The sequence below is a fragment of the Mesoplodon densirostris genome, chromosome X (genome assembly GCF_025265405.1).
Source record: "Mesoplodon densirostris isolate mMesDen1 chromosome X, mMesDen1 primary haplotype, whole genome shotgun sequence".
Lineage (NCBI taxonomy): Eukaryota > Metazoa > Chordata > Mammalia > Artiodactyla > Ziphiidae > Mesoplodon > Mesoplodon densirostris.
The window spans coordinates 133,321,596-133,346,243 of record NC_082681.1 but is presented as its reverse complement, the minus strand read 5'-3'; the positions used below and the strand labels follow the sequence as shown (position 1 = coordinate 133,346,243).

At 45.9% G+C, this 24,648-nt stretch overlaps 1 protein-coding gene across 8 annotated transcripts in view; it reads left to right on the top strand.

The window, feature by feature from the left end:
* Positions 1-23,578, top strand: part of STS (steroid sulfatase) — a 172,133-nt gene extending 148,555 nt beyond the window's left edge. For all 8 annotated transcript variants that reach the window (XM_060086655.1, XM_060086657.1, XM_060086662.1 and 5 more), the window contains 3 exons: positions 1,814-1,973; positions 9,944-10,065; positions 20,581-23,578. In XM_060086655.1, the coding sequence (XP_059942638.1) occupies positions 1,814-1,973; positions 9,944-10,065; positions 20,581-20,954 (656 nt within the window). In that variant the 3' untranslated portion in view covers positions 20,955-23,578. The remainder of the gene's footprint in view (positions 1-1,813; positions 1,974-9,943; positions 10,066-20,580) is intronic.
* Positions 23,579-24,648: the final 1,070 nt, after the last annotated feature.

The following is a 24,648-nucleotide window of genomic DNA, read 5'->3' as shown; positions in this document are numbered from 1 at the left end:
GCAGCGTGTGCAAAGACAAAAATAGAAGCGTGGCAATAAAAAAAAAAAATAGAAGCGTGGTTTAGAGACAGCTGTTCCTAACAAGAGTCTCGGAGTGAACGGTAGAAGGATTTTCTCTGCACCGTCCTGGAGAGATTAACCCAGCCATCATCTGTCTGTGACTTCCTATCGCGGCCGAGTGCCACCGGGATGTTAAATGCATGAATTTGACAGTTACGCGACCAGATTTTAAATTTAGACCACGCCCTTTTCTCTGTTCAGACATTTTCAGAAGGAATCCACACTCCTTCACCTGTTCTTCCTGTATCTCCCTTGCAATCCCCTCTCCTTCTCTGCTACCCCTCTTTCTCCTTCGCAAACCAACGCGAAGTCTGTTGCTTCAGGGCCCGTGTTCCCAGGCAAGAGGCATCCTCTGTGCTTTTTCTTGGGCTGCAATCAGAGTTACGCGCAGCTTGTTATAAAGTCACGGGGAACTACTCCTGGGGAAGCAGCGTGTGTGTTTTTCCGTCCATCCGCGGGGTCCCTGCTGGAGGGACCCAGCATCTCTGGCCTCTTTGAGCCCAAGGCTGCTGTGTTGCTGACTCCCTTCCCCAAGGACCATTAGTGAGAGACCCTGGGGAGCATCTTCTGTTGACACTGTGACCCACTCCCAGCTCACCCCTCCAGCCCCTCCTGATACCCCTTTCATGCTCTATTTAGTTATTTTCTCATGGCCTCCTACGTGCAAAGCTCGTTTTCCCAACTAAACAGTAAGAGCTATGCCCGTAATAAAATAATAGCAATGATGAAAATGGCTATGGTCAGTGGTCTCCTGTCTCTCAGTCTGGGGATCATAATCCTGCGGAATACTCACATGTTACGTGTCTGGAATGTGTGGCACAGCCGGTTGATCCATGTCCCCCAGGGCACAGAACTGGTGTTTTTATTGCCTTAGGACTGCTGCAAGAAATCACCACACCCATTTGGTGGTTCAGCACAACACAAATGGATGATAGTACAGTTCTGCAGGTCCGATGTCCAAAATGGGTCCACGTGGGCTAAAATCAAGGTGTTGGCAGAGCTGTGTTCCTTTATGAAGGCTCTCGGGCAACAGCTGTTTCCTTGCCTTTGCCAGGGGCGGGAGGCCACCTGCATGCTTTGGCTTGGGGCACCTTTCTCTCTGTTCAGAGCCAGTGACGTAGCATCTTCCAGTCTCTCTGATTACAGCCTCAGCTGCTCTGATGCCAATTTTCCTGCTTCCCTCTTTCCCTTATAAAGAGCCTCGTGATTACATTCGACCCACTCACATAATCCAGAATAATCTCTCCTTTTGTCGGATAAGGTACCATATCCCCAGATTCCAGGGGTTGCAAGTAGACATTTGGGGGTGCCATTATTTTGCCTCCTACCAGTGGTAAAAGGTAGAAATGGAATTTGAACCCCATGACTCCAGAAACATTGTTATAAGTCTTTGTTGCTGCGAGATTTGAGTCTCCCTGATTACAAAGTCAGCACTTGTGTCCACCAGGCATTGCTGGCCGTGTGTCATGCATGTAATGACCAGGACATATATATATTGGGTTGGCCAAGAAGATTGTTTGGGTTCTTCCGTAACATTTTATGGAAAAACCCAAACGAACTTCTTGGCCAACCCAATATATTTCTTTCACCACAAGAGATACAGTATTGCTTGTGAAATTCTCATTGAATCCATGTCATTAAATCACTAGGTTCTTCCAAATCGGCCACCCCACGTTGAGCGTTGAAGAGTGCATTGAGGTACGTGTTGGAAAGACGTATAAATCTCCTTGATGCCTCTCCTTCGGCATTTTAGGGGGAAAAGCCAACAACTGGGAAGGAGGCATCCGGGTTCCAGGCATCCTCCGATGGCCAGGGGTGATCCAGGCTGGGCTGGAGATTGATGAGCCAACAAGCAACATGGACATCTTCCCCACGGTGGTCAAACTTGCGGGGTCCCCTCTGCCGGAAGACAGGTACTGTGACTCCCAGGTGCTCGGGGCAGTCTCCTTCAGATTTTGTGGGCAAGGGTGTTCCGATTCGCCTGCACGGTGGCATATGCTACTTCCGGCTGGACCCGTTATCCACGCCCAGTTACGGGACTTACTGGTGGGTCCAGCAATGTAAACACTGCTCTGTCCATCCTGTTATCCCAGTGGGAAATAAAGTCCAAAGCCTGAAGGGGATGGACAGTCTTTTTTTTTTTAATATTTGTTTATTTATTCATTTATTTGGTTGCACCAGGTCTTAGTTGCGGCAGATGGGCTCCTTAGTTTGCGGCAGGTGGGCTCCTTAGTTGGGGCTCGCTGGCTCCTAAGTTGTAGCATGTGGGCTCCTTAGTTGTGGCAGATGGGCTCCTTAGTTGTGGCATGTGAACTCTTAGTTGCAGCATGCATGTGGGATCTAGTTCCCTGACCAGGGATTGAACCTGGGTCCCCTGCATTGAGAGCGTGGAGTCTTATCCACTGTGCCACCAGGGAAATCCTATGGGATGGACGGTCTTTAAAGGAGCCTCCCTCTTTTGGCGTTCCGTGGAACCTCTCCCCCCTCTCTCCTCTCTCTGCTCTCTCTCTCTCTCTCTCTCTCTCTCTCTCTCTCTCGTCTGTGCCCATCATCGGCTTGCAGAAGGGCACCTGGGCAGATGCCCTCTAACCTCCCTTGTTTCGTCCCACACCTCTCCTCCCGGCCCTGTTCACCAGCTCTTTGCTGCAGCAGCGAGAAAGGCAGTGGGGTGCCCAGTCAGGCCCCTGTTTTCCCAGCACGTCTTCATTTAGCAAGTTCTAAATGAAATGTCTTTCTCTTTAATTTAAATACAACTTCTAATGGCATTGCCAGTGGTTTCTCCTTAAGTGTTATTACCAATCTGAAGATTTGTAAGTGAAGCACCCTGATTCATTGTTTTCATTAGTTGGGTGGCAGTCCAGGGTGACGGCAGGCACACGGGCTGCAAATCTTGTTCAAATTCAGCTGCTGACAGAACCAAGAGGAAGCTGGAAACCAGAGACGAAAACAACAGCTCAGCCAGAGCTGAGTCCGTGGAGAGGTTTGCTCACCTCCCATTGTGCACAACCAACCTTGCTTCACTCTTCTTTTTTTTTTTTTTTCAAATTTCTGCATTAGGTATACCTTCCTCTCAAAGTGCACTTGCGCACGTACATGCACACACACATACACACACACACACACACACAGATGGGAAAGGCAGAATTATACAGTTCAGCCCTTCTCAAACTTTGTGGTCTCGAGATCCATGTACACTCTTCCCAGATCCAGGAGCCCAAAGATGTTGTGTTTCTGTGGGCGATATCTATCAGTGTTTGTCATATGAGCAATTAAACCTGGAAATAAAAGTTTTTAAACGCAAGAGAGCCCAAGCACACATTGCATCGGCTGACAGATGGGGAAACCCACCGTAAGCTCATGAAAGAGAGGTGGTAAAAAGGCAAATAACATTTTGAATTGCTGCAAAGACAGTTTGAGCTCACAGACCTCCTCATAGGTCTCAGGCATCCCCTGGGTCTCTGGACCACACCGTCAGGGTAGCTGGTGCTCCAGAGAAGAGCAGAGATTCCCGGAGCTGTACTGCTGTGGCTTCACTGCTGCCGAAGCATTGAAGTTCCTGGGCCTTGATTTCTTCTCCTGCAAATGGGTTCACACTTGCACAGGATGGAAAGCACTAGAGCATGTCAAGTTCAGAGGAGAAATGCATGAACACTTGCCCTTTTTGTTTCACCCGCCATATTGAGAGGTAACAGGTAGGGAAGCAGAGTTGTTTCCACTTACACGTTTCACGTCCATCTGGGCTCAGAGAATCATCACTATGAGGGCTGAAGGGGCTTCTGAGAGCTTCTATTCCAATCAGACTATTCTTCTTCCCCTCTAACGACAGAAAACTTAGCAGGAGTAACTCATCAAAAGTCTTTTCTTACAGAAAACGAAAACTCTCCTTATTTTATTTAGTCTTTGGCCCTGGTTCTTTCCCTTGGAATAAATCTGAGTTGTTGCATGACCAGGGCACACTGAGTGTTCAGATAGTTGCATTCAGTCCATTTTTCTCTCATGGTTCATGATATTAAATTCGTCGGTGCTCTCTGCTTTCACAGTATCTTTATATTTTTATTATTTTTTAAATATTTATTTATTTATTTATTTGGCTGTGCCAGGTCTTTAGTCACGGTCTGCAGACTTCTTAGTTGTGACACGCGAACTCTTAGTGGCGGCATGCATGTGGGATCTAGTTCCCTGACCAGGGATCGCACCCGGGCCCCCTTCATTGGGAGCCCAGAGTGTTAACCACTGGAAAGCAGGTGTTAACCACCTGCTTTCACACTATCTTTAACTGGTTTTCCACCTCACTGGGAAGAGCCAAGGGAAGGGAAAAGTTCAGAGGCAAAGAGGAAGATCCCTAAAGGGAGATCTTGCTGCCGGCACCTCGTACCCACCCCAATCTGAGGCTCACGGGGGTCATCCTGTTTTTCTCCCACGTGCCCATGGAGGAAGGAAGCAGCCTCCCTCCTAAGCTGACCCAGACATTTTGTGCATGAGCCAGTGTCATCAGTGGAACCCATTCTGAGTACTGAAGGTTCTTTCAATGAATCTCACCTGTTGATGGTCCAAGGCTCTATAAGATGTCATTGTCCTCCAAGACACAGCACAGATAAGAAAACAGCAATCTGCTTCCAGGTTGCTCATGGGAATAAAATGGTCTCACAATATACTATTTAGATCATGTTACCAACCAGGTCTAGAAGACGTCCTTGTGTGTCTGCCCTGGAGACGTTGACCATCTAAAGGGATGGTTCTCAGCTGGGGGGACTGTCCCTCCCAGGGGCCGTTTATCAATGTCTAGAGACATTTTTGATTGTCTTGACTCGGGATGTTGCTGGCATCTAGTGGATAGAGGCCAGGGTTGCTGCTAAACATCCTACAATGCACAGGATGCCACCCTCCAGCAAGGAGTGATCCAGCCCAATATGCTGGGAGTGCTGAGGTTGAGAATTCTGCTCAAAAGCTTATTCTTGCTCTTTTAAGGAAAATGTCATTATCTGTATAATGAAAACCTCATCAAATCTTTTCAATAAGAGCATCTGGATAATATCCTTATATTTATCAATATCCATCTATAAATCTGATACATAGGTATCTACTCTTTAGGAAACAGCCTAACTCTCTCCCACTAAGATAGGTGGAAATCAGTTTCCCTGATTTCTTGCTTAAGCAATATTAAATTTACGTTTCTCAGGTGAATAAACACATTCAGAGAGTTGGACCCAGGCTATGTGACAATCACTTAATGAGGTTGCCTCACATTTTTCCACATTTTTCATTGAACGAGAGGAGTTTTGTTGAGAAGACCACCCTCCTTCAAGTACAGCCTTGTAATTCTCAAGAAGCAGGTGTTGTTCCTGACCCATCTTAGCTTGGTGAGAAATGAAAAGCCCGCTGATGCAGGGTTTCTGCTCAGGTAAAAAGAGCAGCAGTCCCAGCGTTACACATAGAGATTTTCACTTTGCACAGTCTCATTGCTGCCGTGAGAATTCTCTAATTCAACCCCGTGGTGTGCCTATATGAGATTCCTCTTGGCAGTGAATCTTTGCTTCATACCTACCGTGACCACCTCCCCAGGATATGCAGAAAAATCATTCCCCCCTGCGTCTCCAAATAAGCTGATTCTGGACATAAATGGAGGCCACTCTTTCTTTGTGATATAAAACATAGGCAACAAAAATATAATACCTAAATACATTAATTCATTAAGGTGAAAACCTGTCAGCCTCATCTTTGCAAGCAGTTAGAGTATTACCATAGTGAGTCTGTGACCATGCCCCCTCTTAATAGAGATTGGCATGCCCAATTCTCCTATTCCATAATGAAAATTCGATTTCATTTCTTTTTTCCAAGTTTGGAAAAGAAATCCAAATGCTTGGTATCACTTAATGTCTGATGAAGGCAAGGGGACTGACTTGGTTCTCCCACTAAATTTTGCTGACATATAGCTGGGTGACCACAAAAGACTTCTTCCGTAGAACACTACACATAAAACAGCAAGCTGTACCCAGTTCAGCTCCATTTTGCAGAATAAAGTTGAAACTCTTCACGTACGTGTGACTACGTATAATTGATCTTGCTTTCTCTTCACATATGGCAGAATGTTTGATGTTTATGGGTGGAAACACTTTTAATTATGAAAGAGACTTTCTGGGTACTTGGGATTCCCTTTATCAAAGATGTATGTGCTTTCTTCTAAAAATGTTTCCTTTCCTACTCTACAGTGAAAAAAAAATCACCTTATTTTTTTGTTTGTTTATTTGTTGTACGTCTTTTTTGGAGTATAATTGCTTTACAATGTTGTGTTAGTTTCTGCTGTATAACAAATTGAATCAGCTATACATATACATATATCTCCATATCCCCTCCCTCTTGCGTCTCCCTCCCACCCTCCCTATCTCACCCCTCTAGGTGGTCACAAAGCACCGAGCTGATCTCCCTGTGCTATGTGGCTGCTTCCCACTAGCTATCTGTTTTACATTTGGTAGTGTATATATGTCCATGCCACTCTCTCACTTCATCCCAGCTTACCCTTCCCCCTCCCCGTGTCCTCAAGTCCATTCTCTGGTAGGTCTGCGTCTTTATTCCTGCCCTGCCCCTAGGTTCTTCAGAACCATTTTTTTTTTTTAGATTCCATATATATGTGTTAGCATGTGGTATTTGTTTTTCTCTTTCTGACCCAGTTCACTCTGAACGACAGACTCTAGGTCCACCCACCTCACTACAAATAACTCAATTTTGTTTCTTTTCATGGCTGAGTAATATTCCATTGTATACATGTGCCACATCTTCTTTATCCATTCTTCTGTCGACGGACACTTAGGTTGCTTCCATAAATCAGCTTATTTTGAATATGGCAACAAGTAACTCACCTTGTGCCCCAAGTTAACCTCTTTTTCAGTCCCCCAAGCCTTTCCCTTCTGCTGTGATCCCCAAATCCTCCCCAGAGTGGACCAGGCACAGGTGGGTCGGAGGGACGTCCCCAAGTACATGGGTCACTGACTCAGCTGAGAGACAGCACATTCATGGGGGGATGAGGTCACTGTCCCCCCAAAACGTTCCCCAAACATGTTCTTTTCAGTTACATGAAAGTCATCCCCATGCTGTTGAATTTGACCTGAAATTCAGACATGACTCTTCTTGACCCTGAATTGTTACTATCCCGACGGTGGTCATGAGTCAGGAACCCAAAGAGAATCATCTCACTTTCCAAGTTAAAGACAATCTCAAATGAGCACATTTTTCACAGAATCGAGCAGACACCAGGGGAAAAAAGCATCCAATTTTGTAGCCATGACTGTCCTGCACACTTGCTATGAAAAGTTGCATTTGTTCACAGAAAAGGCCCATCAGACAATTCCCATAGGGAAGCGGCGATGCTTTGCATCACTTTGAAAGTGTACAGGCCCTTCTGCCATGGATCGTGATGTTGTACAAACATTGCCATCCCAGCCATCCCAAGTATTTCGATAGCTCAGACACCGTTTAAAAGTGGAGCTCAATAGAGTCACTATCCATTTTTCATGGCAGAAATGAGCCTCTTTTTGACAAGCCGTATTTCTCCAGCACTGTTCAACAGCGTTTCCATCGCAGCGTGATTTATGGCCGGCTTCCAGGAAAGTGCGTTAGGTATAGGATGTAAAAAAGAAATGAGACGTGTCTCTGCATTGCAAGAAGAAAGAAGTGTGCAGAACAGACTTTGCTTCCCTCCTTAAAAAAAGAGACAAATCTTCCGCTTGGAAGTCAGAAAAAACGTCTGTGAGATTTACAGTGTTCTTTTTGTCATTACATCCCCCTTTTGTAGGATCAGGCCCAGTTCAGTTATGAAATGCCCATCTTAAGGAAACAGTTCTGTCTCCTGGGTTCTTAAGTGCTGAGTGTTGTGGGTTTATGATGAAAAACAGCTTTGAGAAATGAGGTAGACATTGAGTCAGAGAAACGGAGATTCATTCTCACCCTCGAGGCATAGTGGAAAGGCCTTCTCTCCACGTGGAGCTAAAGGTGGTGGAGAGGGGTCGGGCCCATATGTCCCATCTCTCACCTTCAGGGTTTTCACCACTGGGGGCTTTTTATGCTCAGGTCCTCCTCTCTGTTCCTCTCCCCTCATCCTTTGCTTCCTTTCCACCTACTTAGGCTCTCCTAATCTTAAGGACTGAGTTTTTCTTGGAATTCACAATATCTGCCATTTCAGGACAGAGCTACTCTTCAGAGAACACCCTGCTTCTGGATAGAATCATCTCTCTACCTTGTTCCTCTCATGGCAAATGAGAATCAGGCTTGGAAAGTGAGCCAATTCTGTCTTTTGTTCTTATTTTTAACTTACAATAATAGAATATTTTCAGTTCCGTGGACTTGTGCGGAGTGCATGATTAATCACTAAGGTGGGGACCAGAGAAGCAGTCAGCAATAATTACATGATGGGATTTTTAGCAACACCAAAATAAACCACAAAGAAAAAAGAAAAAAAAAAACCTCAAGGGATGTAGGACCTCTCGAGTGCTTACCCACATTATATAACCAAGTTAAAGTTCCGGTTTCTCAATTCCTCATAGTAGGAGGGGCCAGGGATGGAGTGTTTTGGGTTTTTTTTAAAATTTTTTGTTGGAGTATAGTTGATTTACAATGTTGTGTTAGTTCCAGGTGTACAGCAAAGTGATTCAGTTATACATATACACATATCCACTCTTTTTAAGATGCCTTCCCCACATAGGCCATTACAGAGTATTGAGTAGAGTTCCCTGTGCTATACAGTAGGTCCTTATTAGTTACTCATTTTATATATAGTAGTGTGTGTGTGTGTCAATCCCAATCTCCCAATTTATCCCTCCCTGCCTTTACCCCCAGTAACCGTAAATTTGTTTTCTACATCTGTGACTCTATTTCTGTTTTGTAAATAAGTTCACTTGTACCATTTTTTAGATTCCACATATAAGCGATATCATATGATATTTGTCTTGGAATGTTTTTTATCAGAGAAAGAAAACCCTCAAGTTCAACAATCTACCTCTTTCCAAGTAGCTTTCTGCCCCAGGTTTCGGTGGCAGTGGCCTCATGGTAATCAACGACTTCAATTTCTCTAGTGGCTGTTAATGTATGTTTCACTCAAAGGAAAATTATAGGCTTTTTTTCCTTTATGTAACCTCCACATAGCCTTAATTTTGCTCCTTAGCAGTTGTATACAGTTATTGCCTACCATCTGGAAAGTTCCCCTTCTCAGCCTAGTTATAGAAGCGATATATTTACCTTTGAGAACATAAACGTGTGTAATGTGTATATGTGATATGTAAATGCATGTGAGTACATTTACATCTTCGGGGTATTTAATAGCATCATTATTATTTACAAATCACGTCCCTGGGACTTAGAACTTCATTTGCATTGAAGTCCATCCAGTCTAAATTGCCCCGTGCTGTATATTATCTTTTTTTAAAACTCAGATTGTCAGAAATTCTTAGTTTCGATAGATCCGTAGTTTGTGCACACACTGTTGGCCAAGGCAATAGGCAGAGAACTCGGTATAGGAGCAGTAGCAGGGGAAAGCAGGGGAAAGCAGGGGACAGCATGGACGCCCCGTCAGCTGGGTTTCAATCCCGTTGGCTCTTACGACACACGTGGAGTTGGGTGAATCGCTCCATTTCTTCATCCCATCATCCTGGAATGACACTGGTCACAACGCGTGGTGCTGCTTGGAGGATGAAGTGAGTTCCTGCACGAGCAGAGCTGGTGCTACGTCGCATACGGCGCCCAGTGTGGCTCAGTTAGCGTCCTGGCTTGGTTACTTCATGACCACGTTGTAGCTCTATCGTGCCCCCATTTGCTGGAAGGACAGCGCAGACCTCGGGATGTTCTAGCCCAAGGCTGATGCCGCCCCCTGATGCCCACCTGCTTTGTTGCCCAGGATCATCGATGGCCGTGACCTGATGCCCCTGCTGCAAGGGAGAAGGCATCGCTCGGATCACGAGTTTCTCTTCCACTACTGCAACTTCTACCTGAACGCCGTGCGCTGGCACCCACAGAACAGTGAGTAGACGCATCTTTCTTTCCACGCTTGTACGGCTACGTGCAGTCACGGCCATGGGAATAGAAGAAATTGCAAGAGGGCACGGCTCTCATGAGATGCCCGAAAGATGCTCAGTGTTGTTCTCCATCGTCTTCCTCATCCCTTCGTCTCTTACGCCTCCCGGTGCCCTGGTTGTCCAGGTAGGCCGTCACACATTGCCGTGACATGTGCTTGCAGCTCCCTCAACCTGGGAGGACTTCCTTTCTTTTCCCTTCCTGGTTAATGCTTATCCATCCGCCCCAACCCCCCTGAAAGCCGTCTTCTCTGCCTCCTGTCCTGTAGCTTTTGCACTGGCTCCGAGTGCCTTTGAGATGTTTACCTGACCTTCTCTCCCGAGCCTCGAAGGTAGGGGTCGTGACTCATCGATGTGTGTTTGGTCATGGATCGTGTGTATTTGCTAGATGTAGATATTTAAGACAGAGTTCAAACGCTTTGTTGTTATCATGGTTCCCAAACCCAGGTGTGTTGTAAATCGTGCACTGTATCAGTGACGGGACCTTCTTTGGGTTTTCCAACAGCGGATACAGGGGTGCATTTCTAAAAAGCATAAAGGACCAAGTGGAACCAAGTGAGAATCGTCGGTGTAGTGATAGGTTCACATCTGGTTTTCATGTATTTAAACTTAGAATTACATTAAGGCTCACATCGCTAAGATGCCTAGGAGTCTGTGGGAATCCAGCAACTGTTATACCCCTGCTGTATATCCCAGAGCTAGATGCTGATATTGGACTTTTAGGTTCCTCTTCAGTGGGAAAATGAAACTCCCCACTTCTCTAGTGTGTTTTGGGATTCTGCTCCCAGAGGCGAGATTCTCAGAGCAGATTGTTTATCCCCTGCAGCTGATGACTTTGTAAAAACTCAGGTGACTCTGATCCTGGATTTCAGTGTACCCCTCACCCCATCCTGCTCACCCAGTCAATTTACCAAAGACATCATTTAAAGAGCAGCTGCTCCATTATTCTTAGAGTGGAAAATTATAACCCTTCCGTTGCCCAAAGAGATCACACCAGGTTTACCCTTCAGCGTTTATTACTTTCAATCTGGACGGCTTCCTTGAGATAGTTTCTGGAAGACCAACATGGCAAACCCATGGGCGCACGATTCTAGGCCCGGAGGGATCCTATTTACGTATCTCATCAATGTGTCCATCCTTCCTAACACCCATAGGAATGTTGTCTCTTTTTAGGATTATTGGCAGCATTTAGATCTGGGCCATCTCATCATAAATGAGAGATGCGGTCCTCCCCACTTCCTTTTATACGGAGCCTGTGAGAAGCTTAAAGAACAAAGTCTCGGGGACTCTTGGCTGTTTAGAGAAGGATGATATCTCGTCCTGAGCCTTTTGCAGAACTGCATTTAAGTAAAGCCAACCCCCTCGAGTTAGAGGAGCTGGAAGAAACATATTGGATCTGGGGCTGGAGGACCCATTATGTGGAGGAGTAAACAGAAAAGGGACAGGAAGGGGCGGAAAATAGGAGTAAGTGAGAAAAACAAGACCCAGATTCTGATAGGCAGCTGGCCTGGAGATAAAACTTGCTTCTCAGACACACACAAGTGACATTTTGTCTTACGCAGTTCCTTACTATCTTCTGTCTTGAAGCAGCAACACACGAGGAAACATGACGGTGTCTCCACACCGGAATCATCCATCTAGCTAAAGGGTCTCAGGAAACCGTGGGTTTTATGAATCATCTCATCTACTTTTCAGATTGTGCCTGAAACTCAGTAACAATGGTTGCCGCCTTGGCTGTCACACATGGCTCCATGGCTGTTTGCTCAGTATTTCATCTGTTCATTTGTTCTACACGTATTTATCGAGCACCTACGAAGGGGCACCTTCTGGGCTAGGCTGCGCACCTGTCAGTGAGCAAAAGAGACCAAATCCTCTGCCAGGGAGTTGCTTACCTCTTAGCTCAGGATGGGCTGCAGGCTGTGCAAACAGCTGGGAATGCACAGGTGTGTAAGGAAGTGTCAGCCGTGTGTGTGGAGTTACCTGTCAACTAGAGAATACAGAAAGTAAACTAGTACTAGTTAGAGGAGATGACTGACATCATCTCGGATCTGTGCTGGTAGGAGTTTATGGTCATCACTACGAGGGAGACACCTCCCATAGTTGTCAGTGACCTCCAAATACTTTGCTAGAAAAGAAGAGAGACATTTAGGATCAGGGTTTAGAAATGTAGCGTCAGGGCAGCAGTGAGCTGGAGCCACCTCCGGATGGCTCAGGAATCTTGCCAGCTTGTTGGGAAAGCATTGCTACCTGGAAGTCAGCCAGGCGGCGAGCACCGACACCCCGGCAACTGGCAGACACAGCAAACGCACGCCCTGTTCCTCGGTCAGAAAGCACCAGCTTACCAGCAGTAAGTACACTGGTACCCGTAAACTAGCATTGAGTGGTGGTGCGGTTAAGATCCAGTTGCCCTTTGTCTTGAGTAGTTGGACGCCTACATGTTACAATTCCCAGCTTGTTACTTATTTTTCCAAAAACTTAGATCTGGAATGCTGTTTCCACCCTTTTAAAACATGAACCCCTTTCAGCTTTTATATACTGTGTCTTCTCTCTAATTGAATAATCCTCTAACGATAATGTTTCTGTAATTTCGTTGTCTCAGCAAATTGAATGGCCTAACTTAATCATCTCATATCCTTACGCCCACTGCATTTTAGAAGAACTCACGAAAGCATTATTAGGACACCGGTAACTTTTCTTGCATTACAATGGGAATTGTGACTTTAAATGTACTGTTCCGCGTGAATTCAAAAAGTCTGGCTTTAAGTTTTGACCTATGAAGCAGTGTTAGTAAAAATTCAGTGTAATGACAACTTGATTTTATGGTAAAATTTATCTTAAATGACTGGTAGTTAGCTCTGAGATTCTGCTGCGGATTTTTGAGCAGATGAATATGTCTATAAACTAAATGCTCGCATTAGTGTGAGAGTTTCCAGACCAGCTGGTCGTACAAAAATCCGTGGGATGTGGTTATGCTGATGTGGAATCCAAGGAGCCCCGTAAATTCTGCTAGCTTTTCGATTCAAGTTTGTTGGAAAATTCTCTCCTATGACTTTTTTTTAAAGCATCACTTGAAAAACCTCAATAGTACACCTGAAGCGTACATTGTTTATAGAAAAACGATAAACAATTTTGACTTTTAAGACTTCAAAATAATTTTTTTAAATCTTAAATCACAACAAAAAGCAGTAGGAAATTAGAATTCATTCCAAAGAAGTTTGTTTATATCTAGCTCTTTTAAAGGTGCCTTTTTTTGAAAATAGGAGATAAGTGAGGTTTAAAATTGCAACAGCATTACAATAGTAATTGAGGAAAAATGCTGGCTTTGTTCACTAAGATTTTCACCCAGTTAAAAAATTAATTTTGCCTCTAAAATGCACCTGAGAGAAGATTCTAATTACAGCTGCCTATGTCTCAGGAGCTGATTGGTGTAAGAAAGGCTATGCTTAGTTTTTGTCTTTATTAATGACTTCGGTTTGTGTTGGTGGTCTGATTCTCCTTTGTCTGATTATCGCAAGTTAAACCTGATGGGTCAGAAACAACAAATCGAGGCTGAAGCTGAACTCATGGGGGCTGTGGCCTTTTCAAATGCAAGCTGCAGGGCACTTTCCTGTACTCCAGCTTACCTTAAGAAGGAGAAGCCCTCGCCCAACCAGAACTTCTGTTGCAATTAAGAAAAAGCGCATATACGTAAATCACTTCAAGGATATATTTCAAGTCTTGGGATTTCCTTTCCCTTTTGGTTGAAAGTCTCGACCAAAGGCTGCCTTCCCAACAGCTCTTGACCTTTGCGATATTCACCCACTAACTCCTTTTTCACCTGCCTTCTCAGCCCGGTATCGCGGGACAGGTGTGCGTGTAATTGCAGGAACGCAGGGTGATGCGTCCCAGGATGGACGGAATCTGCTTTGCCCACAACCTGAGAGAAGGTGTGATGGTGATATAGGTGGATGGAGAAGGTTTCCCGGAAATTGTGTTAAATGTTTATTCAATTTTGTTTTATCTCATTATCGCCCAGACTCTTCAGTAACCAGCTTAATTGTCCCAACCATTCATTTCCTTTAATGGAAAAACACCGTCCTAAATGGATTTTTTTTTGTTTTCTCCCACTTGGTCTATCAAACATGTATTTTTTTTTTCCCCTGATTCCCTTCAGTGAGGTTGTTTCATATATTTGTTTTTTTTTTTTTACAGTTAAGAATATTTTTAATTTTTTAATTTTTATGCAATCTTTTTGTTGCTCAAACATGTATTTTTATATGGCACTTCCTATTACCTTATAAATAATATTAGACCATTTTTGAAACATACATCTACTTTTTTTTATTGGAGTATAGTTGATTTACAATGTTGTGTTAATTTCGGCTGTACCGCAAAGTGACTCAGTTATACATATATACATTGTTTTTCATATTCTTTTCCATGATGGTTTATCATAGGATATTGAATATAGTGCCCTGTGCTCTACAGTAGGACCTTGTTTATCCGTCCTATATATACTAGTTTGTATCTGCTCATCCCAAACCCCCAATCTATCCCTCCCCCAAATCCCTCCCCCTTGGCAATCACAAGTCTATTCTCTACAGACATCTAATACTTTTCGACTAAAGTTTTCGCATGTCTGACCTCAGATGACATTAATTCTTGGACGAAAAACGTGTCAGCCATGACTTCTGTTCATTTGTCGCAATGCAACCTTGCTTCCTTACAGAGACAAAATACATCAAAATGGGAGTTTCTCTCTCGAATGCCAAAAGCACAGTGTTTCTGAACGAGTCCTCCAGTGTTAGCTCAGCACCCAGCTTATTCGCAGCTACCAGAGTCCACTTCTTCTGCCCTTTTCCCCCTGACGTACTCGCTCCTGCTGATTTTCTGCATTATTTTGCACATCTCTCTTCCTCGATGTCAGCATGGGGCATACGTCCGTTCTCACAGTATTCCTGCTTGTTTCTAACTCCGTCCTGATTTGCTTCCATCTGCTAGCAGACCTGGGCATTTTCTGTGGGTACATTTTAGTTCTAACCAAGGTATGTTGTAGTGAGTATTTGTATTAAGTATTTATATTAGGTATTCATATTTATATTAAATATTTGTGTCTTCCTCACCTTCGGACCTTCTATCCACAAATGTTTTGTAGGTGGTTTTAGGCTTTTCCCTCTGTTAATCTCTTATTCTTGAAACATCTTTTTTATGTGACCACTGCATGTCTTTTGAAGACACGCTTGATAACAATACACTGCACCCTTACGTACACCCTTACGTTTATTCTATATCTCCTGTCTAGCAGACACTCTTTGCATATGATGCCTCTCTTTTTTTTTTTTATTAGTTTCTGCTTTATAACAAAGTGAATCAGTCATACATATACATCTGTTCCCACATCCCTTCCCTCATGCATCTCCCTCCCTCCCACCCTCCCCATCCCACCCCTCCAGGCGGTCACAAAGCACCGAGCTGATCTCCCTGTGCTCTGCGGCTGCTTCCCACTATCTATCTACCTTATGTTTGGTAGTGTATATATGTCCATGCCTCTCTTTCCCTTTGTCACAGCTTACCCTTCCCCCTCCCCATATCCTCAAGTCCATTCTCCTCTCTTAATCTTCCTTATTAAAAGTGATTTTGATTATATTCGTATTAGATTTGGCCGTACCAGAAACAAAAAGTCACAGTAGCTTCTATCAGAGGGAGGTTTCTGCCTTCAGCTCGTGAGTGAAGTCTAGCGGTAGGTGGTCCACAGAATTTCAGGGATGCAGACTCCAGGCTCCGTCCCACCACCTGGAGGATGCAGCAGCTTCTTCTGCGTGGAGAAGGGTGACAGTGTCCACCTACGGGCAGCAGGAGGGAGCAATGGATGGACAGGATGATGTTCCCCAGGCCAGAAGTTGGCCACCTGGTATCGGAGGAGGCTGGACAGTGTAGCCTTCATCACGGGTGTCTGTGTGCCCTGGTGACACCCCACAACTGTGCGAGCGTGAGGATAGTTATCAGTCTCTACCAAAGTTATTTACAGATGAGGACGATGAGGTGTCAGAGGTCACAGAACAGGCGTGCAGTAACAAGAGTTGACTGCAAAGTTGGACGCTAAACCAACACTGGCTACTTTGAGAGTCTGCCCCGTGGTCAACTGGAGCTTCTTCCCCCAAGACAGTAAGTTCTTTTATTCACACCCACAGAGATGACTCTTCTTCCTCACTGCTGTCTCTGGCCATCTCCACAGCCCCATGGACTGTTTCTGGAATTCATTCGTGTCCTCTCATTCCCTAAGTCCACCCATCCTTGGGGACCTCAGCTCTGGTCTCCCCTGGATGAACTCTGACCCTGATCCACACCCTCCCTCCCACTGCCGCCACGTCCACCCTGCACATGCCTCTGTGCACACGCTTTCTTGAAGGCAAAGGTGATGTGGAGACGCCCCGAGAAATCTCTGACTTCCTGGCTCATTTATCAGCCATGACCAGATGTCACCAAGCAGCCTGAATCTCTGGCTGGCTGGAGGCCGTGTTGGCACGGAGTGATTTTAGGCAGGACGCCCCCAGTGGCTCTGGAGGAGAGACGCACAGAACGTACTGGGCTTCCTGTCGGCCCCCATGCCGGCTTTCGTGGTGGCAGCTGGCTTCTTCCCTCTTTTTCGGTGTCTTCCTGCTTATCCCGTCGGCCCATTCATCATTAATTTACCCAGCACGTTTTTATTGAGCATGTGTTCTACGTAAGGCCCTGGACGCTGGCAATTCACAGATACATTCACTCTTCTATGTAAGGCTCTAGGTACCGGGCATTTAACACACGTGGGAGATAACAGTTCTTGTGTTCAGGGAGCAAGTAACCTAGAAAGAAGTGGAATCCACAGACGTGGTAGCCCTTCAGGGCTGAACGCACGGTAGAAGCTGTGGAGCGGCGCCAGGAAACGGGTAACTTCTGGCTGGAGACCTGGACAGGTTCACGGAGGAGGCGTTGTGGGACCTTGAACAATGGATAGGATTTCAACACACAGAGACAGTGGAGGGGAGTGGGAGGCTTTAGCACGCCTTGTGTACCCACTCAGTACAGGATTCATATTTCCGTCCCCCAAAATGCAAAAACAAATGCTTAGTCAAAGGGAGTGTTTTGCTTTCGGGCACTCAAGCATCACTCATGGAGCTCGGGTTCCTCTAAATCTGAATTTCAAAGCAGGTGCTCTGGGTCACAGCCCTTCCCTGCTTCCTCTTCCTTCTCAGTGTTTTCGTATCGTGAGTCTCAGTGCAGCCAGCACAGGAAGCTAGCAGAACTGGATCTATGATCCATGAGCCCAGTGCTGGGTCGTTGAGGGTCTGGGCTACAGAGAATGGGCGGACACGAGTCTCAGGCGTCAAGAGCAAGAGCCCTTGGGTCCGCACTTCTCTGGGAGCCTGTGTGAAGACACTTTTGCCCTAGGCGGCTCCCTGTGGGCCCACATCCTAGGATCTTTGGGTCTGAGACAAGAATGTGGCATTGATGTCGGGTGGCTGGCTCAGGACAGGGGAACATGGCTGGGGGGCATCGTGGAAGCAAGGAGGTCTCCATGAGCGTGGGGACCTTGGGGTGGATTTTCAGACGTCCGTCCAGGAGATTAGATCAACATTACCAAGGGGGCAAGCTGAGGGTCCCCGGGGGGTGGTTATGGGCTGCTCACAGTGGGAAAACACAGCAGTCTTTGAAATACTTCTAGAAGGACTCCAAGATGGCGCTATGTAGTGGGAAACACTGCTAAGACCGAAAACCCCCAAATGACTCTGGGTGTCTTCTGTATGTACACAGAATCCTCCAAGCATCCAGGATGAATCTTGCCAAGACTAGCTTGTTCAACAACATTCATCAAAGGATGTCTAAATCTGAGTGATAAATTAAGAGCCAATGTGTTGAAGCCATTTACATTTTGTTATCCATATTCTTTAAGAATCCTTAGGAGGTGGGGGGAAGGTGTCTTAAGACGTGTATTACAGTGGCAACAGGTTTAAGAGCATAAAGAAACTAGTGTTTTTGTCTTAGATTGACGGCAGCTTTATATTCAAAGCTAACGCAAAGGTGGGTATTACTATGCACCTGGCATTGTTCTGAGAGCTTTACACGCGGGGATGGATTGTTAACCCCCAAAGCAAAGCCCCGAGGCCGGTACTATTATTATCCTCACTTATCAGAAAAGGAGCTGCGGGCCCTGAGAGGTTAACAGCCACGCCCAGCATCCCACAGCTAGGAAATCGCAAAGCTGGGTTTGGAACCCACGCTGTGAGAGCCATCAGAAAGGGGAGGAGAGTTCAAGCAGATCATAGTCAACTAGCCACCAAGACAGGAAACACTTCTGAGCTCAGAGACAGAGGATGTCTCCCCTGGATGCTGGTCACGGCTCTAGACCGACAAGAATCCTCTCATGAAGGGAAAGGCACTTTGCAAAGCGGACTGGTATCTGTTGGGCAGAACTGAGCATCTAATATCTGCAGAAGGTGGTTCCAGTGCCACATGGACAGAAAGAAACGGGCTTTGCATTCTCTCTGTTTCTGTTCTCGGGGACCCTGTGTGCTCAGGCCTGGGGTTTCTCTGTCAACGGACCTCTAAACCTTTTCTGGTGGCTGAGTCCCTGGAAGTGATCAAAATCACAACAGCTGTTCCTGTCCTGGGCTCTCACGCCCTTCAGATCCCCAAGAAATCCCAGGAACCCACTGCTTATTTTAATTTGGACGAAATAGCTGTTTTAGGATTACACTTGGAAGGTGCTAAGTTCAGGGTCTAGCTTAGGAGTCATGTTTTTCTCACGTAAACACTATTTGTCTTTTTGTCAAAGGACTGTAAACTTTCTTTTCTCATGAATCCACTCAGTTTTTTTCCAGTGGTGATTTTGCATAAAAATGGGTTTCATAGGTAGGTAGTGATCTCCACAGCATTTTCTGTGGCCTTGACAAAGCAGCCCTCTAACTGTATGTCACTGACATCTTTGTCCTGTAATAGTCACAATTATTTCTCTTAAATTTTGGAGCTTATTTTAAACCTAAGTCAAATTATTGTTCCCATCACTACTTAGACTATTTTTTTGAAAAAAATGTTCCATTTAATTCTCCTTCATTCTCCCTAGAAAATGTAATAATTGCTTCCTCTGGTCAGTGGGCCTCAATTGTAAGAAAGATCCAGATCCCGTGGTGGTCAAATATTTATCTGTGACAGAGGTGAGACGGAAGGAACCTTTGTTCAGAGTGGACTGGAATTTTAACAATAGAGAAAAAAACTTTTTTGTTTTGTTTTGTTTTTTTTTGCAGTACGCGGGCCTCTCACTGTTGTGGCCTCTCCCGTTGCGGAGCACAGGCTCCGGACGCGCAGGCTCAGGGGCCATGGCTCACGGGCCCAGCCGCTCCGTGGCATGTGGGATCTTCCCGGACCGGGGCACGAACCCGTGTCCCCTGCATCAGCAGGCGGACTCTCAACCACTGCGCCACCAGGGAAGCCCCAGAAGTGACATTTTAAAAACTATGTAACCATCCTACTCTGGGGTCAATTTGGAATTTTTAGCACCTTTATTAAGATATCACATATAGAGCATAGAATTCCAATTCAGCCATTTTTAGTAAATGGATAGAGTTCTACGACTAGAGTCAAATCTAATATCAGAACATTTTCTTCACCCCCAAAAGATCATTTCTGAAACCCAGCTGCACTTTCTCCCCAGCCTCACTAAATTCTGGATGGGATGCGTCTGGGCTTTCTTAAAAGGGAGGAAATCAAATGTTAGCTGAGGTCCTAGCGTGGTTCAGATGGTTCCTGGTGGCTGTATGTACGTGTCCACGTGTGTATATGTGTGTGTGTGTGTCACGTTTTACCATCTCACGTACATGTTAGCGTGGAGCCTCCCCCTTCCCTCCACTTCGTTTTAAACAGAAACACAGGCTGCGAAGCTTAGCATCTTGAAGTTGGAGAACAAAAAGGGTCAGAGCTCGGAGCCTAGAAGCTGTTAGTCAGTGTGTATTTGCTGAGTGCCTGCCCCAGTGCAGCTACAAGCTGTCAAGTTTATGAGACTGAACCGTGACAGTCCTCTTCGAGTTCTCTGCTCAAATAATTAGTAAGGTCTTTTCCTTTCTCACCAGCTTCTCCCAAGCAATTAGGGGTTGGGAGAAAGATGGAAGAGGGAGAGAGAGAAAGAGGGAGAGGGAGAGAGAGATGGATTAAGGAGGAAATGCCACAGTTCTAATATGGTTAGATTTGCACCCTAACAGCTATTGCATTATCAGCTTCGTCTCTTGTGCTGTCGCAGTTAAACAGCAATGCGTGGGTTTTTTATTTTTTAAAGCTATGTCTCTTACCCTTTTGAGCCTCAAGCATGAGAAATCCATTCCACGCATAAGCGAGTAGTGGGTCTCTGCCTTCTTGCAGCGCGCGGCAGGGTGATTTCTGTGCCTGTTCTCTTTGGGGGGGACTCTGATGACCCTGTCCCCACGAAACCCACTCCTGTCCTTGTCAACCACAGGCACGTCCGTCTGGAAAGCCTTTTTCTTCACACCCAAGTTCTTCCCCGAGGGCGCCAACGGATGCTTTGCCACCCACGTGTGTTTCTGTCACGGGCAGTACGTCACCTACCACGACCCGCCTCTACTCTTTGACATCTCCCGAGACCCCAGGGAGAGAAACCCGTTAACTCCGACGTCAGAGCCCCGGTTCCGGGAGATCCTGGGGACCATGCAGGAAGCGGCAGCCCACCACGCTGAGACCCTGCGGGACGTCCCCAATCAGCTGTCGCTGGGGAACCTTATCTGGAAGCCGTGGCTTCAGATGTGTTGCTCGTCGTCAGGCCTGTCTTGCCAGTGCGACTGGGAGAAGCAGGTTGGGAGAGGAAGCGGTTAGCCATGGGCGTCTGGGGGCGCCCGGGGCCACCCCACCTGCTGCATCACAGACGAGCTCGGGGAGCGGCACTGGGTGAAGCCAGCCCTGGCAGCTTCCACCCAGGGACTCAGATCCCTTTTCTCTGTCTCCTCACCTGGAGACCCCATCAAAACCCCACATTTACGCCCTGGGGAGAAAAATCAGGGTTTGCGGTAAACAGAGGCATAGACGTTAGTCACGTCTTCCAAGGCCAGCGTTATATGAACGCGGCAGGCGGGATTTCAGTGAGTCTGGCCAACGCCAGTGCAGACGGAGAGCGGGAAGTTGCACAGGTAACCTGTTCATCTCTCAGCCAATGCGTGTGATCCACGACCTAAGGCATCACTTACTCCACAAGCTGATGTGATGCTGTGGCCACTGTGATTCCCCTTATAGCGCATCACGAAAAAGAGAATAAAATTGAAAGAGTGTTTGCTAAATCTAACAAGTGCAGCATTATAATGAGTAAAAGACCATCTTGACCCATCGTGGATGATGGTAAGTTCCAGTTTGGGTATTGGGAGGCAATTACTGTCAGTATTATTTGCAATAATATGAAATACTATTCATGATATACATGTTTATATATATACAGTTTCTTCGAGAAGTTTACAGTATTTAGACGCTTATCACTATTTAAGGAAAAACAATAGAGGCTCACAGCTCTGTCTGTGCTGCAGCCTTTTGGTGAAATCCCTGAGGAACAGTAATGCCAAGACAAATCTCTCCTGTACGGATTTGCATCCCATAATTTGCAGCATTCTCCTTGGGTTCTGCTGTTTCTTTGGTGCACAGAGGTTCTGAACTCAAAGGCCACTTCAGAGATGCTGCTGCAGTCCCTGGACTCCCTTCTAACAGGAACCAGAATTTTTGGCATGTAAAATGTGCGATATTTCGTGGGGGGAGAAAGACACGAGCAATCCCTCCACGACCCATACCCATCCATGACCGTGACATCTTGAGTTCTTGCAGAATTGAATGAAGACAGAAGGTGGTTCATGTCCGTACGTGTGTTTTCTGGGGTCTGATCCTGTGGCTAAGAAACGTCTCTGCGTCCACCATGCGACGCGCAATTTTGTGTGAATTCCATCTCCTGCAACCTCTGTAACGCAGGACGAGGCGTAACCAGGTCACGTCGGAGACTGGGGGTTAGGGGCACAGCTGGAGAGAGTTCCGACGTCTGAGCCACCAGCCCCTCCTGAGGAAAGGATTCACCTGTGCAGAGAGCACTTAGGTCACCTTCAGGCACTGAACATCCTCCAGCAATATCACGCGGATACCTTGCCTGATCCGTCCTCAGGGGCTGTGGTCCATCTGCCTCCCGTTCATCTCTTTCGGGAACATGTCTGAACATCTGCTCTTGGTTCAGGGTTTTCTCGATCCCACAAAAGTGCAGGTCAATGGAATACCCCACCCCCCTGGTACGCTGACCCCTCCGGGCACCTTGGAGAGAATGTGTACAGTGTGGCTCAGGCTTTCTGACAGTGGACCTTGATTTCTTCTGTTTGTCTCCACTGAAGAATGTCTAAGATCCAGCAGCATGTCCCCAGCTCCTCTTTAAGGTCTACTATTTCAGATTTTAATCCTTCTTTTTCTTAAAAAAGAGAAATGATTCCCGCCCCCGCCCCCCGCTCCCTCCCTGGGAATGGTTTAAAGTTGGAAAACAAACAGGATTCTTTCTTTTAATGCGAATTTCTCATTCCAGAAATTGCCCAAAATCTGTCACATTGTTTTAGGAAATAGTCTCATGAAAGAATGCACCAGCATGTTACTAACGTGTTAGGATTATTGCTGTTATCATACAGAAACTATATAAAGCTACTGTTACGAACTTACGTTTGAAGATGATCATGGTCACTCAGAATTGAATGTACTCAACGCAGATGGACTTTTACAAAACATTTCATGATGTAAGAACATGTGTTTGAGGGTGAAATAACTTGAAGGAGCTTTACAGATGATGTGAATACATAGCTTTGTATAGAATTAATTGTTTAATCTGTACAATGGTAACAGCCAATGAAGAATCCATATACCTCTGGAGCTACAATGAGCTTTAAAGTATTTGCCTCAGAATAACTTGGATCACCCTTACGTTTCACGGTATTTGAAAATCAGGTTTCTTTGTCGTAATCATAATTACCATAGACTTCAGACCACGTACCATCTGAAAGTTAGGCTTGGAATGTACAGCAGGAAATTGGAATTCCCATCGGTGTGACCTCTTGAGTTGTATGTGCAAACCTTAGTGAGTTTTGAAGCTTTAAACACATTCTTTTAAAAAAATCTTTGTATTTCTAGCATTTCGTAGATGTTAAAGGCTAAGCAAACACTAACCTATAGACAGGGCACTATTTGACGATGTCAGTATCACTGCGTGAAAAGCAAAATCACAACCTATGTATCGAGGTAATTAAGGATTAAAGAAAGGAAACAGATTTCAGGTAGCCCTGAAGGACATCAGTTGAAGGGTAAAGAAACGGGAAAAGTATTTGGCATCTGTCCGAACAGTGCGACCTGTGAAGTGATTACCTCTGTGCAGGTTTCCCAGAACCTTGTCCCGATGTTAATGCAAAATTAAAATAAAAGTTTCCTTGGCAATTAAACCTGTGCTCTCGTGCCCTGCTTTCCCACAGGACTCAATTCAGCAAGCGTGCGGAGTGTTTCCTATGTTTGGGGCACGATGTTGATGGATGGGGAATATGGGTTTTAGTTCAGCAAATATTTATGGAATGTCTGAGGCTCCGGGGAGGGGTAGGAAGTATAGAGATGGGCAAGAAATACATAGCCCATGACTTTCATGATTAGAGGGCAGGGCAAGGGCCAAGTTATCCATCACGCACACGGCCTCTTTTCAGGGGCTCACAAAAAAACGTCTAATGTCTTTTTAACGTCAGAAACAAAAACTGAACGTTTGGAGTTGAAGATCATAGACGCACAGGTACCAACGCAGTCGTAAAATAGAATTCTTGTGTGTTTTAATGTGGTTTATGTTTTTATGTAACCTGTCTTTATCTTGAACCTTATGCATATGTTTCCTTCCTGGGCCTTGGAAGTCTAAACTGGTCCTCAAACCAGGTGAAGCAGCTTCTTTGCTCAACAGATGTCTGGGGCAGAGAAGAGTCTAAATTGTGATACGACAAACCTTGCCGTCTCTTCTCTACCTTTCGACCGGGTTCCCTAGGAAGGCAGAAGCGGAGTCAGACTAAACTGCTGAAGCCATGAGAATAAGGAAGGAATGCAGTGATGCTGGGGCTCAGCTGGGCTCTCACTGACCCAGCCATTCTGGATAAAAGCTACACCATGCCCGTCGGGAGGCGGGCTGAGCCATGGGTCATAGGAGGGAGAGGTGTGCGTGGATGAAAGATGTTGCTTTGCACAGGCTCCTGTGCAATACCCGCCAAGCTTCGTCACGTCCTCTTTGGTCCTGAGAGGATGTCAGGTGTGATGTCAAGGACCAAGTGCCTCGTAAACTATAGCTGCCTGACTCCCCTCACCTCCCATCCATCTGGGCTGCCCTGGCCCCAGACAGGACAGTGTGGGTGCCCTGGCCATCCTTGGTGTTCCAGTGCCACGAACCGGGTCTGTGTTGTACACCTGCCTCTAGCTGACATCACTTCCTACCATCTCTTTGTGTGATGGGCTCTGAGTTAAGTGATCGTAATTTACCAGTATT